General features: G+C 45.3%; 1 protein-coding gene across 4 annotated transcripts in view; it reads right to left on the bottom strand.

Annotated features, from left to right (window-relative positions):
• ACOT7 (acyl-CoA thioesterase 7) overlaps positions 1 to 14,146 on the bottom strand; it is a 221,448-nt gene that overhangs the window by 111,133 nt on the left and 96,169 nt on the right. For all 4 annotated transcript variants that reach the window (XM_088447749.1, XM_088447747.1, XM_088447748.1 and 1 more), the window contains exon 5: positions 4,426 to 4,540. In XM_088447749.1, the coding sequence (XP_088303875.1) occupies positions 4,426 to 4,540 (115 nt within the window). The remainder of the gene's footprint in view (positions 1 to 4,425; positions 4,541 to 14,146) is intronic.

Raw genomic sequence — 14,146 nt, forward strand, 5'->3', positions numbered from 1 at the left:
CAATCTGTGTTAGATGTTGCACTGGCAATCTCAGATCTTCCAAAAAGGCCTTTATACACCTGAAGCTGGAGCCTAATTGGCTGGCAGAGTCCACTGAGCAAAATGATCCCTGGATTTTTTTTCACTCTGGACATGTGACCAAATCTAAGATGGCGGCGCACAACATCAGACAGCGTCAACCCTGGCCTCAGGCACCACATCTCCGCCGGGCACGGAACCAAGAGCTGCCTCTTCAGAGACCTGACTGTGCACCCAGCATGACGCCAGCAGCCCGCACCAGACGGACAAATTGCCTGAGCACCCGAACAGGCAAATTCAGGACCTCCCGCGATGCTCCAGAGCGGCCCGTGACATGCTGCTGGCGAGATTGGTATGGAGACTCCCAACAGGCCGCTTCGCAAATCTGTCGCTTGTGTACAAGGATGCATCTATCGGTCGATAATCGGTCATCTGAATAACCCCTATGGCAGCACAGAATTGGCAACAGAACAAAGACGCCGGAGCCATTTTGACTGTGTATTGGATGGCATTCGCACGCTGTGACGACCCCGAAAATGGACGCAACACACCTATGTTTGAGATGCCACCCCCCTGTTGCCGCACACAAACAGTGGTTGCCTGTCAATCACTTTACCAATAAATCCTCACTGCGGTCTTTGTCACAAGATCATCGGAATCAGACGCATGCCCGGTAGACAAAACATCGGCCAGTTGCGTAAACATCAGAATAGCGCCTATTAGGCCCAATGTGTGAAAATGAAGCATGCTCATTTCATTCGAGAACAAAAACGAAAATACAAGAAACATAAAACCCACAGGGGTATTGCGTAAGCACAAATATATTATATATTTCTTAAAAGTGCCCCTGTAAAATTATATATTAACTCTGCAGGACTTAAAAAACCCAAAACAAAACAAACTATAAAAGGAAACATTCGGCACTGGATATATAAACAGTAACGAGACTCACAAGCTGATATAAATAAATGGCGCAGCAGTAACACAACATAATCTGTCTGGGTACAGACAAAAGGAACTCGCTCACCCCTTGTGAAATGTTACTAGGCAACAGCTGTATTATTGCCCAAAACCCCCTTCAGTGCTCAAAGTTTAAAGCAAACTCAAATTAACGGGGAGGGAAAAGTTGCTATAGAGAAAAGGTCTTTCATTCAAAAGCGTTATCATCTCCCAGCCATTCCTCTGACGTGAAATTATTTTTGCTTCCCTATCTTACGGCCTCCTGTCTCGCTTCCTCGCATTTAAATCTTCATATAAAACAGGAGTGCACGGTACTTCATTTCAACGCCAGAAAATTTCAAAGCTGTTCTTGAGTTAGATAAACAGCCTTGTCTTCATAGCATAAACACATTGGATGTATGAACCTTGTGTTATATAGAAGTCAGACTGACACCACAAACTTCTTGTACCAGTGTGATGGGAGACACAGATCACTAGCCCGTGCTGTGGAGAGCCTGCTCCTTCCACTATATAACATGTTGTGTCTCTCAGGTCACTGCTCTGTGCTGTTAAGGACCCTGCTCCTTCCACTATATAACATGTTATGTCTCTCAGGTCACTACTCTGTGCTGTGGGGACTCTGCTCCTTCCACTATATAAGAGGGAAAAAAAAGGGATTTTCCCCCCAGCACACTGCAGCAATATCAGCAAAAATACTTGAATCCTACATAATTATAGAAATTCAGAGGTATTAGTTACATACATTTGAAAATATATGAATAAGTGCCGGGCCAACGTCAAGGCTCCTCTATACTGGCGTCCCTAACATTATGGGGTTCACGTCCGAGGCGCAGGGAACCCCAAAAGAATCTAGCCAAGGCCCATCCCCAGGGCATCACACGAAAAAGGGAAAAAAGGTGATAGTGAAGTGTAAAGTATAGATGTGTAAAGATAAATCAATAAGTGTTAATATAATGAGAAAGAGTTAAAATTACATAAATAATAGACAAACAAATATAAAAGTGATGAAAAAATATCTATGTGAATTAAGCGGTGATGCCCTGAAAAAGGCCCAGCCAGAGCAACTCCGGGGCCCCACGCCAAACGCTCACCCCAAAATAATTGTTGCTACCCAATAGTAGCACCCACTTTGGGTTATATAATTACAAATGAATGTACTGCATGATAATAGCACGTTACCATTTACCAGCACATGGACCCTGCTCCTTCCACTATATAACATGTTGTGTCTCTCGGGTCACTGCTCTGTGCTGTGGGGACCTTGCTCCTTCCACTATATAACATATTGTGTCTCTCAGGTCACTGCTCTGTGCTGTGGGGACCTTGCTCCTTCCACTATATAACATATTGTGTCTCTCAGGTCACTGCTCTGTGCTATGGGGACCTTGCTCCTTCCACTATATAACATATTGTGTCTCTCAGGTCACTGCTCTGTGCTGTGGGGACCTTGCTCCTTCCACTATATAACATATTGTGTCTCTCAGGTCACTGCTCTGTGCTGTGGGGACCCTGCTCCTTCCACTATATAACATGTTGTGTCTCTCAGGTCACTACTCTGTGCTGTTAAGGACCCTGCTCCTTCCACTATATAACATGTTGGGTCTCTCAGGTCACTGCTCTGTGCTGTGGGGAGCCTGCTCCTTCCACTATATAACATGTTATGTCTCTCAGGTCACTGCTCTGTGCTGTTAAGGACCCTGCTCCTTCCACTATATAACATATTGTGTCTCTCAGGTCACTGCTCTGTGCTGTTAAGGACCCTGCTCCTTCCACTATATAACATGTTATGTCTCTCAGGTCACTACTCTGTGCTGTGGGGACCCTGCTCCTTCCACTATATAAGATGGAAAAAAAAGGGATTTTCCCCCCAGCACACAGCAGCAATATCAGCAAAAATACTTGAATCCTACATAATAATAGAAATTCAGAGGTATTAGTTACATACATTTGAAAATATATGAATAAGTGCCGGGCCAACGTCAAGGCTCCTCTATACTGGCGTCCCTAACATTATGGGGTTCACGTCCGAGGCGCAGGGAACCCCAAAAGAATCTAGCCAAGGCCCATCCCCAGGGCATCACACGAAAAAGGGAAAAAAGGTGATAGTGAAGTGTAAAGTATAGATGTGTAAAGATAAATCAATAAGTGTTAATATAAATGAGAAAGAGTTAAAATTACATAAATAATAGACAAACAAATATAAAAGTGATGAAAAAATATCTATGTGAATTAAGCGGTGATGCCCTGAAAAAGGCCCAGCCAGAGCAACTCCGGGGGCCCCACGCCAAACGCTCACCCCAAAATAATTGTTGCTACCCAATAGTAGCACCCACTTTGGGTTATATAATTACAAATGAATGTACTGCATGATAATAGCACATGTTACCATTTACCAGCACATGGACCCTGCTCCTTCCACTATATAATATGTTGTGTCTCTCGGGTCACTACTCTGTGCTGTGGGGACCCTGCTCCTTCCACTATATAACATGTTGGGTCTCTCAGGTCACTGCTCTGTGCTGTGGGGACCCTGCTCCTTCCACTATATAACATGTTGTGTCTCTCAGGTCACTGCTCTGTGCTGTGAGGACCCTGCTCCTTCCACTATATAACATGTTGTGTCTCTCAGGTCACTGCTCTGTGCTGTGGGGACCTTGCTCCTTCCACTATATAACATGTTGTGTCTCTCGGGTCACTGCTCTGTGCTGTGAGGACCCTGCTCCTTCCACTATATAACATATTGTGTCTCTCAGGTCACTGCTCTGTGCTGTGGGGACCTTGCTCCTTCCACTATATAACATGTTGTGTCTCTCGGGTCACTGCTCTGTGCTGTGAGGACCCTGCTCCTTCCACTATATAACATGTTGTGTCTCTCAGGTCACTGCTCTGTGCTGTGAGGACCCTGCTCCTTCCACTATATAACATGTTGTGCCTCTCAGGTCACTGCTCTGTGCTGTGGGGACCCTGCTCCTTCCACTATATAACATGTTGTGGCTCTCAGGTCACTACTCCGTGCTGTGAGGACCCTGCTCCTTCCACTATATAACATGTTGTGGCTCTCAGGTCACTGCTCCGTGCTGTGAGGACCCTGCTCTCTCTCAGGTATAGCATATTGTGCATCATGTGACAAGTATCACTAAAAATGGTGTTGGGAGCCGATTCAGTTGACCAAGCAATGACCTGCAGCCTTTTCCATCTGACGCGTTGGGATTACTTTAGATTTGGATGTAAATATTCCCCTCTCTCTGTATGAGTAAAGATGTCTCTGCACACTTCTATTTTTAAGCCTGTACTTTGAGAGGCTATATTAAGATATATACAACTTTTCTTAGAGCACATAGATGCATCTGTAGTTTATATTAATTGTATTTTAGAAAGCCTGCCTTTATAGCGGACATTTGTACAAATAAGTACATCTGTTCTTGATAATGTAATATAGCACATTACCTGGGTTAACAACAGGTACAATGAATTCACCGTTCCTTTGTTTGGTTTCCAAACGTTCCAATTTTTGATTTTCATATCTCTTCCTTCCCTCCTCCTCTTGTTCCATCTTCTCATACTAGAAGTAAGATTTTTATTTACTATCTCATAAGCAAAACATTTTGTGCGCTTCACGATTTTCAACACATTGTATCTATGTTCGGATAAGTCAACTGCTCTTAATTAAATAAACAACCTTAAATACATTTGATCTCAACCCTTTTGGACAAGGCACTAGAGGGAGGATTAGTGTTTAGGGGAGAAATAGTCAGCAGGACGTTGGATGATCAGAGCTCTGACCAGAAAGTCACAGTCACGTGACCAACGACACCCAGAAGCAATTGCAGCAGCCTGGAGCAGGTAATTCACCCCTAGGCCACCAGGGACGATGTATCCACATTCTAACATGTTTACATTTCATCACTGTCTACATAAGGAACGTCGACACGGTCAATGCAGACATTATGATCATGTCCACGTTTGACTATGGCGTGAAAACCTTCGTCTATTCGACCTACAACTCCTGCACACCTGGTAAGTTTTGAAAGGGGCGGAGACAGAACAACCGGTAGGCGCTCACATCAAGGGAATGTTAAAAACAGCACAGAGTATTTCAGGAGATGAGGATGCTGATCTTGCAGTAGGCAGTAACCTCTTCATTCGCATTGTGTTAGCGAGAACAAGAAAGGAGGTTACTGGGGATGGGAAACAGGGAAACAGGAGTAAGAGGGAATGGAGAGTTATATAGTGGATGGAGTGGGGAGGGGGGGGTCCTTGAAGCGACACACATTGGGCCTAATCCTGAGTGTAACTGTGCCCCTTGGTAAAGCCATACTGCAATGCAGCTGGGGCAGACTTAAAATGTGCAGAGACATTTAGATTTGGGAGGGGCGTGTCCAATCTGAAATCTAAATTGCAGTGTAACAACAAAAAAACTGTTCGGTATTTTGGTCTACAGACGTGTCCTCATACTGCCAGTTGTTTTTGCAGTCACCCCAAAACAGGTCCTCTCGGTGCGCCAGGTCCCGTGCGACTTTGCTTGTGCTGAGAATCTTTTTTGCACAAAAATGCGCCTAAAGGTGCATACACACGTAACGATTTTGTAACCAACGATTTTCTGTCAGATTTTCCCTTGAAAAAGTGAACGATTTTTTGAACGATGAACGAATAAAGTTCCGTCCCTTGATGAAAATCGTCATGTTTGACAGTCTGAAATGGACGATGAATGATAACTACATACGGGAGTGCGCATTTGTGATTATCGTTCATTGTCCTAACTCAAACTGAACAATTTTTTAACGATTTAACGATAACGACGTCGTTATCGACAAATCGTTCAAAAAATTGTTACGTGTGTATGCACCTTTAGTCACAAAACAAACAAAAAAGCACCTGCAGACTGCACTGATTAATGTGATATGAAACACTTGTATATGTGCGCGACGGAGTCTGTATCTGTATACAAAGTGCTACGATGCAGCGGACATTAATTTTTTTCAACGTACAGTTCAGTTGTGGTTCATTTACAGACTCAGTCACACACAGATATACAAGTGTCAGAGATCAAATTAATCAATGCAGTCTACTGGTGTGTCTTAAGTCACAATTCAGGCGGAAACTATGCTCTGCGCACGGGACCTGGCTGCTCACTCACGCCAGGCGTCTCGAGGCTACATGTATGAGGACAGATGTGTACAACATCAGCCAGTATTTACCACGCATGCAAAAAAAAATTTTTTTTTATGTATTTGCACCCCTTGAATTGTTACATGGTTTATCCAGGTACAAGCCAGGGGATCCGTGGGGGCGAATCAATTATTTAGCCGGCGGTTGTTTTTTGTTAAGTCGTCCAACATAGCAATATAGGAGGGTGCGAGCAAAAATGTGCGAGAAACCAATTAGGGCATGCTAACCAGGGCTTTAGATGGGTTTAGTCGTTTTACACTGTCTAATAGGGCATGAAGAGGGTGATAATTATTGAGTGCCGAGACCAATTGAATAGCAAAACTGGGCGCTCATTAATTATCGCTGCCCACGCAACAATTGAATCTCCCCCAGTGTCTCCTATCAAACCAATGTGGAAACAGATTAATAAATCCAGCTTGTTCTGTTCAGTTGCTTACTGCACCTGTGTGTCCATTAGAAGACCAATATTCCCGGGAATCAGTATGATTTACAGCCGGCCGCGGTAATCTAATCCTGACAGCGGAAGCCCGGCAGGGGTGTAGAACCCGAAGCTACAAAAGTTAAGTATTAACTTTTTTTTTACCCCCTAATCCTCCTTTAGGGGTGTCTAACCCTAACCTCCCCCCAAGTGCCTAACCCCAACCCCCCCCATCAGCGCAGCCTAAACCTAAATCTCCCGGGGGGGGGGGTGCCTAACCCTAACCCCCGCCTAACCCTAACCTCCCCGGGAGCCCCTAACCTAACCCTCCCCCCCCACCGCGCGCGGCTGTCCACGCCTGGCTTACCTTCGATCGGTAAGCCGGGCGTCAGTCTCCCGGCGTAGGTCTAATGACAGGCGTCGGGGTTTCGACGCCTGTCATTTGTACCTGGCCGGGATTAGACAGTTGGGAAGCCGGCGGTCGGCATTGCGACCGTCGGCTTCCTGACCGCATCCCTATTCCCAGACAGCAGGGGACCTGTTCCAGCATCCCCTGTACTTATTCATCTCTGACTAAGTTTTGTGAAATTGGGTCTGGTTACTGAGGTTCGACTAGAATCTATGGGATGCAAATCAATTGCATCAACTAAAATGTTGGTGATACATCTTCACAGCAAGTTTATGGGTGTGATAAGCTCACATTCCGTGACTCACCGCAGTCGTTCTGTCACACTTCTTTCAAGAAATAATTTGTGCATTTGGTATCAACACATTCTCAGTCTTGTGACTGTCTATTGAAGAAAACACATTTCCAAAGAAAACAAGGTGCGAAAACTTCAAAGAAAAAACAAACTAGGGAGTCACAGCTCTGCATTACATTTGTCATAACCTAGACACCTGTATCCAAGGAAAGTATCAAGAAGCAAATATGGATATAGATGCATCATTTTTAACAAGCAACTAAAATGACAATTTTCAGATATGATAAAAGTTCAGTGTTAACCCAATGTTATAGTGCAGCTCTGCTAAAATATTAGAGACAGAGATATAGTAGACTTAGCTAGATAACTCCTTTTCTTCGAGGTCCATAGAATCTACAGGGATACCGTATGGTTGGGGATATTATGGTTGGAGAGATCAAGGCAAACAGGTAAAGCTTCAGCTCCCAGGATGCCTCGGGTCCTCCTCCATATATACCCCGCCCCTAGTCATCAGTTTAGTTAACAAGACTCAAGGCAGGAGAAGGAAAGTGGAGAAGGAAGAGCAAGCGTACACCGGAAACACTCTTACACAAAATGAGGGAATCTGTGACCGAAAGAAAAAACTACCCATGCAGCCAGGTGGGTGCCCTGTGGACCTCAAAGAGAAGGTGTTATCTAGGTAAGTCTACCATAACTCTTATTTTCTTCTTCAGGGTCCTTAGGGATCCACAGGGATGTCCTATAGCAGTGTCCCTAGGGTGGGGGACGCTCCAGAGCAGAAATGAGAACTCGTCGCCCAAAGGAAGCATCCTGAGAGGCAAAAGTATCAAAAGGCATAGAACCTAAGAAAAGTGTGGACAGAAGACCACGTGGCTGCCTTGCACAACTGTTCAGCAGAGGCACCACGACTGAATACCCACGATGGCCCTACAGACAGTAGAATGTGCGGTCACTGTCCTTGGGACAGGGAGATCAGCCTGTGTGTACACCTGAGAGATAGTCATGCGTAGCCATCTCACCAGAGAGTTTGCTTATTAGCTGGCCATCCTCGTTGTGAAAACCATATAATACAAAAAGAGCATCTGATTTTCTAACAGAGTTCGCAAGCTCCACATAGATACGGAGAGCACAAGTTACATCCAGGGAGGCTTCACCTACAGAAAGATCTGGAGCCTGAAAAGCTGGAACTACAATTTCTTCATTTACATGAAAACGGGACACTACGTTAGGAAAGTAACCCTCCTTTGTACGAAGAACAGCTTTATCCCGGTGAAAAATCAAAAATGGGGAGCGACAAGAAAGCGCTGCCAAATCTCAGAGACTCTGCGGGCAGAAGAGATGGCAAGAAGAAAAAAGTGTCTTTGGTGTCAACCAGTCTAGAGGTTGAAATGGGGAAGCTTGTAGCCCCTTAAGAACCAAAGACAAATCCCACGGTGCTACCGCTGGAACAAAAGGAGGCTGAACTCGCAGAACTCCTTGGAAAAAAATTCTAACATCTGGTAATGCGGCAATCTTCCTCTGGAACCAGACTGACCATGCAGAAACCTGCACTAAGTGGCCAGATGGAGACCGCTGTCTAACCCCGCCTTAAGAAAAGCCAGTACCCTGGAAAGCCTAAACACCTTAGGATAATAATTCCTATGGGAACACCACTGACCAAAAGAATGCCAAACTCTGTAATAGATGCGGGCAGAGGAAGGCTTCCGTGCCCTAAGCATTGTTTGAAGTACAGAACTAGAAAAAACCTTTTGCTCTTAGGATGGAAGATTCAAGAGCCAGGCCGTCAAAGCCAGACGATATAAGTCCGGATGCCCTGTGTTAGCAGATCTTGCCATAGAGGAAGAGGATATGGACTGTCTACGGACAGATTCTGTATGTCGGTGAACCAATGAAGTTTGGGTCAAGCCAGAGCCACCAGTATTACTGTTCCGCCCTCCTTCCTGAATTTCCTGAGAACTTTTGGAAAGAGAGACATCGGAGGAGATACGCCAGCTTGAAGTCCAATCTTACTGACAGTGTATTCACGAAGGCCACTGATGGGTCTCTGGACCTGGACCCGTACCTCGTGGTTGTGACGTGACACCATGAGAGCTCTCTCTGGCAGACCCCATTTGTTTACCAGAAGCTGAAACACTCCCGGATGGAGACACCACTCTCTGGCATGTATGTCCTAGCGACTTAGGAAGTCTGCTTCCCAATTAAGTATTCCCGGTATGAATATTGCAGAGATGGTCAGAAGATGACATTCTGCCAAAATCAGAATCTTTGTCACTTCTTTCATGGCTGCGTAACTTCTTGTGCCTCCCTGATGATTGAGGTACTGTAGTCACATTGTCGGACTGAATCTGGACCGGCCTGCCATGATAAGTGCCTTGTACACTGCTCACAGTTCCAGAATGTTTATTGGCATATGACTTTCCGGATTTGTCCATCCGCGAAGACTGGCGTCTGTGGTGAGAAGCTACTAATTTGGACTCCAGAATGTGCGCCCTTTGTTCAGATGATCCTTTCTCAGTCACCACAAGAGAGAGTGATGAACCTCTGGAGTGAGAACGATCCTCCGAGACCTTATTAGATACTGTCCGTCCACTTGGAGAGAATCAACTTTTGCAGAGGCCTGGAATGGAACATGTTTACATTTCATCACTGTCTACATAAGGAACGTCGACACGGTCAATGCAGACATTATGATCATGTCCACGTTTGACTATGGCGTGAAAACCTTCGTCTATTCGACCTACAACTCCTGCACACCTGGTAAGTTTTGAAAGGGGCGGAGACAGAACAACCGGTAGGCGCTCACATCAAGGGAATGTTAAAAACAGCACAGAGTATTTCAGGAGATGAGGATGCTGATCTTGCAGTAGGCAGTAACCTCTTCATTCGCATTGTGTTAGCGAGAACAAGAAAGGAGGTTACTGGGGATGGGAAACAGGGAAACAGGAGTAAGAGGGAATGGAGAGTTACATAGTGGATGGAGTGGGGAGGGGGGGTCCTTGAAGCGACACACATTGGGCCTAATCCTGAGTGTAACTGTGCCCCTTGGTAAAGCCATACTGCAATGCAGCTGGGGCAGACTTAAAATGTGCAGAGACATTTAGATTTGGGAGGGGCGTGTCCAATCTGAAATCTAAATTGCAGTGTAACAACAAAAAAACTGTTCGGTATTTTGGTCTACAGACGTGTCCTCATACTGCCAGTTGTTTTTGCAGTCACCCCAAAACAGGTCCTCTCGGTGCGCCAGGTCCCGTGCGACTTTGCTTGTGCTGAGAATCTTTTTTGCACAAAAATGCGCCTAAAGGTGCATACACACGTAACGATTTTGTAACCAACGATTTTCTGTCAGATTTTCCCTTGAAAAAGTGAACGATTTTTTGAACGATGAACGAATAAAGTTCCGTCCCTTGATGAAAATCGTCATGTTTGACAGTCTGAAATGGACGATGAATGATAACTACATACGGGAGTGCGCATTTGTGATTATCGTTCATTGTCCTAACTCAAACTGAACAATTTTTTAACGATTTAACGATAACGACGTCGTTATCGACAAATCGTTCAAAAAATTGTTACGTGTGTATGCACCTAGAATGTTTATTGGCATATGACTTTCCGGATTTGTCCATCCGCGAAGACTGGCGTCTGTGGTGAGAAGCCACTAATTTGGACTCCAGAATGTGCGCCCTTTGTTCAGATGATCCTTTCTCAGTCACCACAAGAGAGAGTGATGAACCTCTGGAGTGAGAACGATCCTCCGAGACCTTATTAGATACTGTCCGTCCACTTGGAGAGAATCAACTTTTGCAGAGGCCTGGAATGGAACTGAGCATACCCCACCATGTCGAAGGTGGATACCATTGATCCCAGGACCTGCATTGCTAACAGAATGGATACCTTTTGCTTGTGTAGCAGCTTGCGTATTCGTAATGACAGCGCCACAATCTTGTCCTCTGGCAGAAACACAGTTTGTGCCAGAGAATCCAGCAACATTCCCAGATGTACCATCTGCTGTGTTGGAGAAAGTGATGATTTCTTCCAATTGATTATCCAGCCGTGCTTTCACAGGCAGGCTATGGTCAGTTGAAGTTGGCTTTGTAAAATAACCGAAGTCTGTGCCAATATCAGAAGGTCGTCCAGATATGGCAGAATTCTGACTCCCTGACGCCTGAGATAGGCCGTCATAACTGCCATTATTTTGGTAAATACCCGGGGAGCCGTAAATAGGCCAAAGTGTAGAGCCTGAAATTGGTAATGCTGCTGACGGACAGCAAACCGTGAAAATTGTTGGTGGGATGGTATAAAAATAGGAACATGCAGATATGCATCCTGAATGTCCAGGGAAACCATGTAATCCCCTGACTCCATTGCCCAAATAATTGACCGGAGAGATTCCATCCGAAATTTGGGTACATGGATAAACTTGAGGGTTTTCAGATTTAGTATACAGCGATAAGCCCTATTCGGCTTCTGAACAAGAAATAGATTGCAACACAGGAACCGGGACTATTACCCCCTCTCCCTGTAGCAGGAAGTGAACAGCTTCCTGAAAGGCCAAGGCCTTGACCGCATCTGATAGAGGATCTGTGCAAAAGAACTTCTGCGGAGGATGCCTCCTGAAACTGAGGGCATACCCCTGAGAGACCACTTCTCGGACCCAGGCATCTGTTGTTGTTTGATGCCAATAATCCGCAAACTGAAGAAGTCGGCCTCCCACCCTGGGATCCCCCAGGAGGAGGCACGCCCTACCAGGGAAAAGGTTTGTCATCCGGATTAGAAGCTGGACGCCTTGGCGGGCCAGACCTCTTAGTTTGTCGCCTTTTTGTCTTTGTGAAAACTAGTCGACCTAGAGGAAGACTGTTCCCTTGCTCGTCCATGACTAAGGAAGGACCGAAAAGAAACCTGCTTAGACTTTATAGTCTCCATAGATGGCAGACCTGCTGATTTTGAAGTTGCCAGAGTAGCTATAATTTTATCCAACTCTGCTCTTTTCCATAGAAGGGTAAGACTTCTAGCGCCTTCTTCGATCCTGTATCAGCTTTCCAGGATCTTAACCAAAAGGCCCTGCGTGCCACTATTGAAGCTGCTGATGCTTTAGAAGCTAAAATTCCAGCATCTACAGCAGCTCCTCTCAGATAGGAAGTCGCTTCCCGTATGTGGGAGATATACATCCTCTGTTCTCTGGTAGCATCTGGTAGAGAGTCTTCCAATGCCCCTATCCATTCTTCAACAGCTTTGGTTACCCAGGCTCCAGCCATACAGTAGCTGGATGAGTACAAGCTCCAGATGATGAAAAATATTGCCTTAAGACATGCTTCAACTTTCTTATCTGTGGAATCCTTCAGAGAAGATGCTGATGGAATGGTCAATGTAGTGTTTCTGATTAAATGCGTTACATGAGCATCCACAGTCTGAGGTACCACCAACTTAGTACATACAGAATCTGGGAAAGGGTACAAAGATGTTATTCTTTTATTCACATAAAACACAGTTTGTCCGGGTTACCCCATGCCTCATCCATAAGCCCATGAGTTGTTCAGATACAGGAAACTCCGTCTTGACCAACTTCCGGTGGTGATTAAACATTGGAGCCTTCTTACTATGAGCTGGTTCATCATTCTGAATATCTAGGACGCCCTCACCAAAGAAGGAACATCCACTGTGGATGGATAATCCTCCGCCCCCGAGCTACACCCTGGAGAAGAACCCTGCGCATCATCCGATTCCTCAGATAATGCATCTGAATCCATATGTTGAGCAGACTGATAAAAAGATAAAGTGTGCTTAGGCGCCTTAGTAACTACTGGTCTGCTATCAACATTAGATGGTGCCATTCTCTGTCTAGAATGGTCATAAACATCTTTCCAGGAAGGATGCATAGGAGGTGCAAACATAGCATGCTGTGGACACCCCATCCAAGGAGGCATTGTGGGAGCAGCCATACGATCCACAATTTGCTTCATTGAGGATACCCAAGATGGCTCTTGTCCAGAGACAAGACTGGTGACGTGGCTCTTTATAACAGAAAACACATAAACCATTCTTTAAGTCCTGGGAGGACACATAGGCCATACATGATTTATATGAAACCAGCACAGGGGGCTCCCCCTCCTGTTTCCCTTTATCTTTAGACATGTTTATAAAAGGTAATAAATGTAATGTTATGTGACAGCCTTCACAATCTACAATGAATGCGAAGTACTCAAGAAAAACCTCCACCCCAAAGAATGGAGAGAAAAAATAGTGACAGTTATAATTGACAGACAGAAATAAAAAACAGCAGCTAGCAAAAAGTCACATACAATGCATATGTAATGTAATTACAATGGACTCTAAATCAACTACACAAACACCAGGAATGGTAGGCTATAGAGCCCCGTATACCTTTACCACAGGAGTGGTATACACAGACTGACCCAAACCCCTCCTGAGACCAAAGCATACTGATAGTGGACCGTGAGCATCTCATATACACGTGGAGGGTAGGTGGGAGCAACCCATATGCGAAACACCCTTCATAGGGACTGCGTCTGGGTCGGGGGAGGAGCTGCCGGGGGAGCGCCTACCTCCCCTAAGCTGCGTTAACCAGCCAGGTATGTTGGCCTTGTGGCAGCAGAAGGGTCTGCTGACTATCCCCAGCTTCAGATGATAAGGCCCCGGTGGTGTAGTGAGGACGCGGACAATCCCGGGCCCTGACTGCAGTGGCTTCTGGTGCGTCTCTGACAGACACCAGAAGCTAGGACTTGCAAAAATCTCAAAAAACCTTTTACACATTGTCATTATGGGGTATTGTGTGTAGAATTTTGAGGACAAAAATTAATTTATTCCATTTTAGAATAAGGCTGTAACATAAAATGTGGAAAAAGTGAAGCGTTATGAATAC

The sequence above is a fragment of the Taudactylus pleione genome, unplaced genomic scaffold (assembly GCF_031769625.1).
Source record: "Taudactylus pleione unplaced genomic scaffold, aTauple2 ptg000437l, whole genome shotgun sequence".
NCBI classification, from domain to species: Eukaryota; Metazoa; Chordata; class Amphibia; order Anura; family Myobatrachidae; genus Taudactylus; species Taudactylus pleione.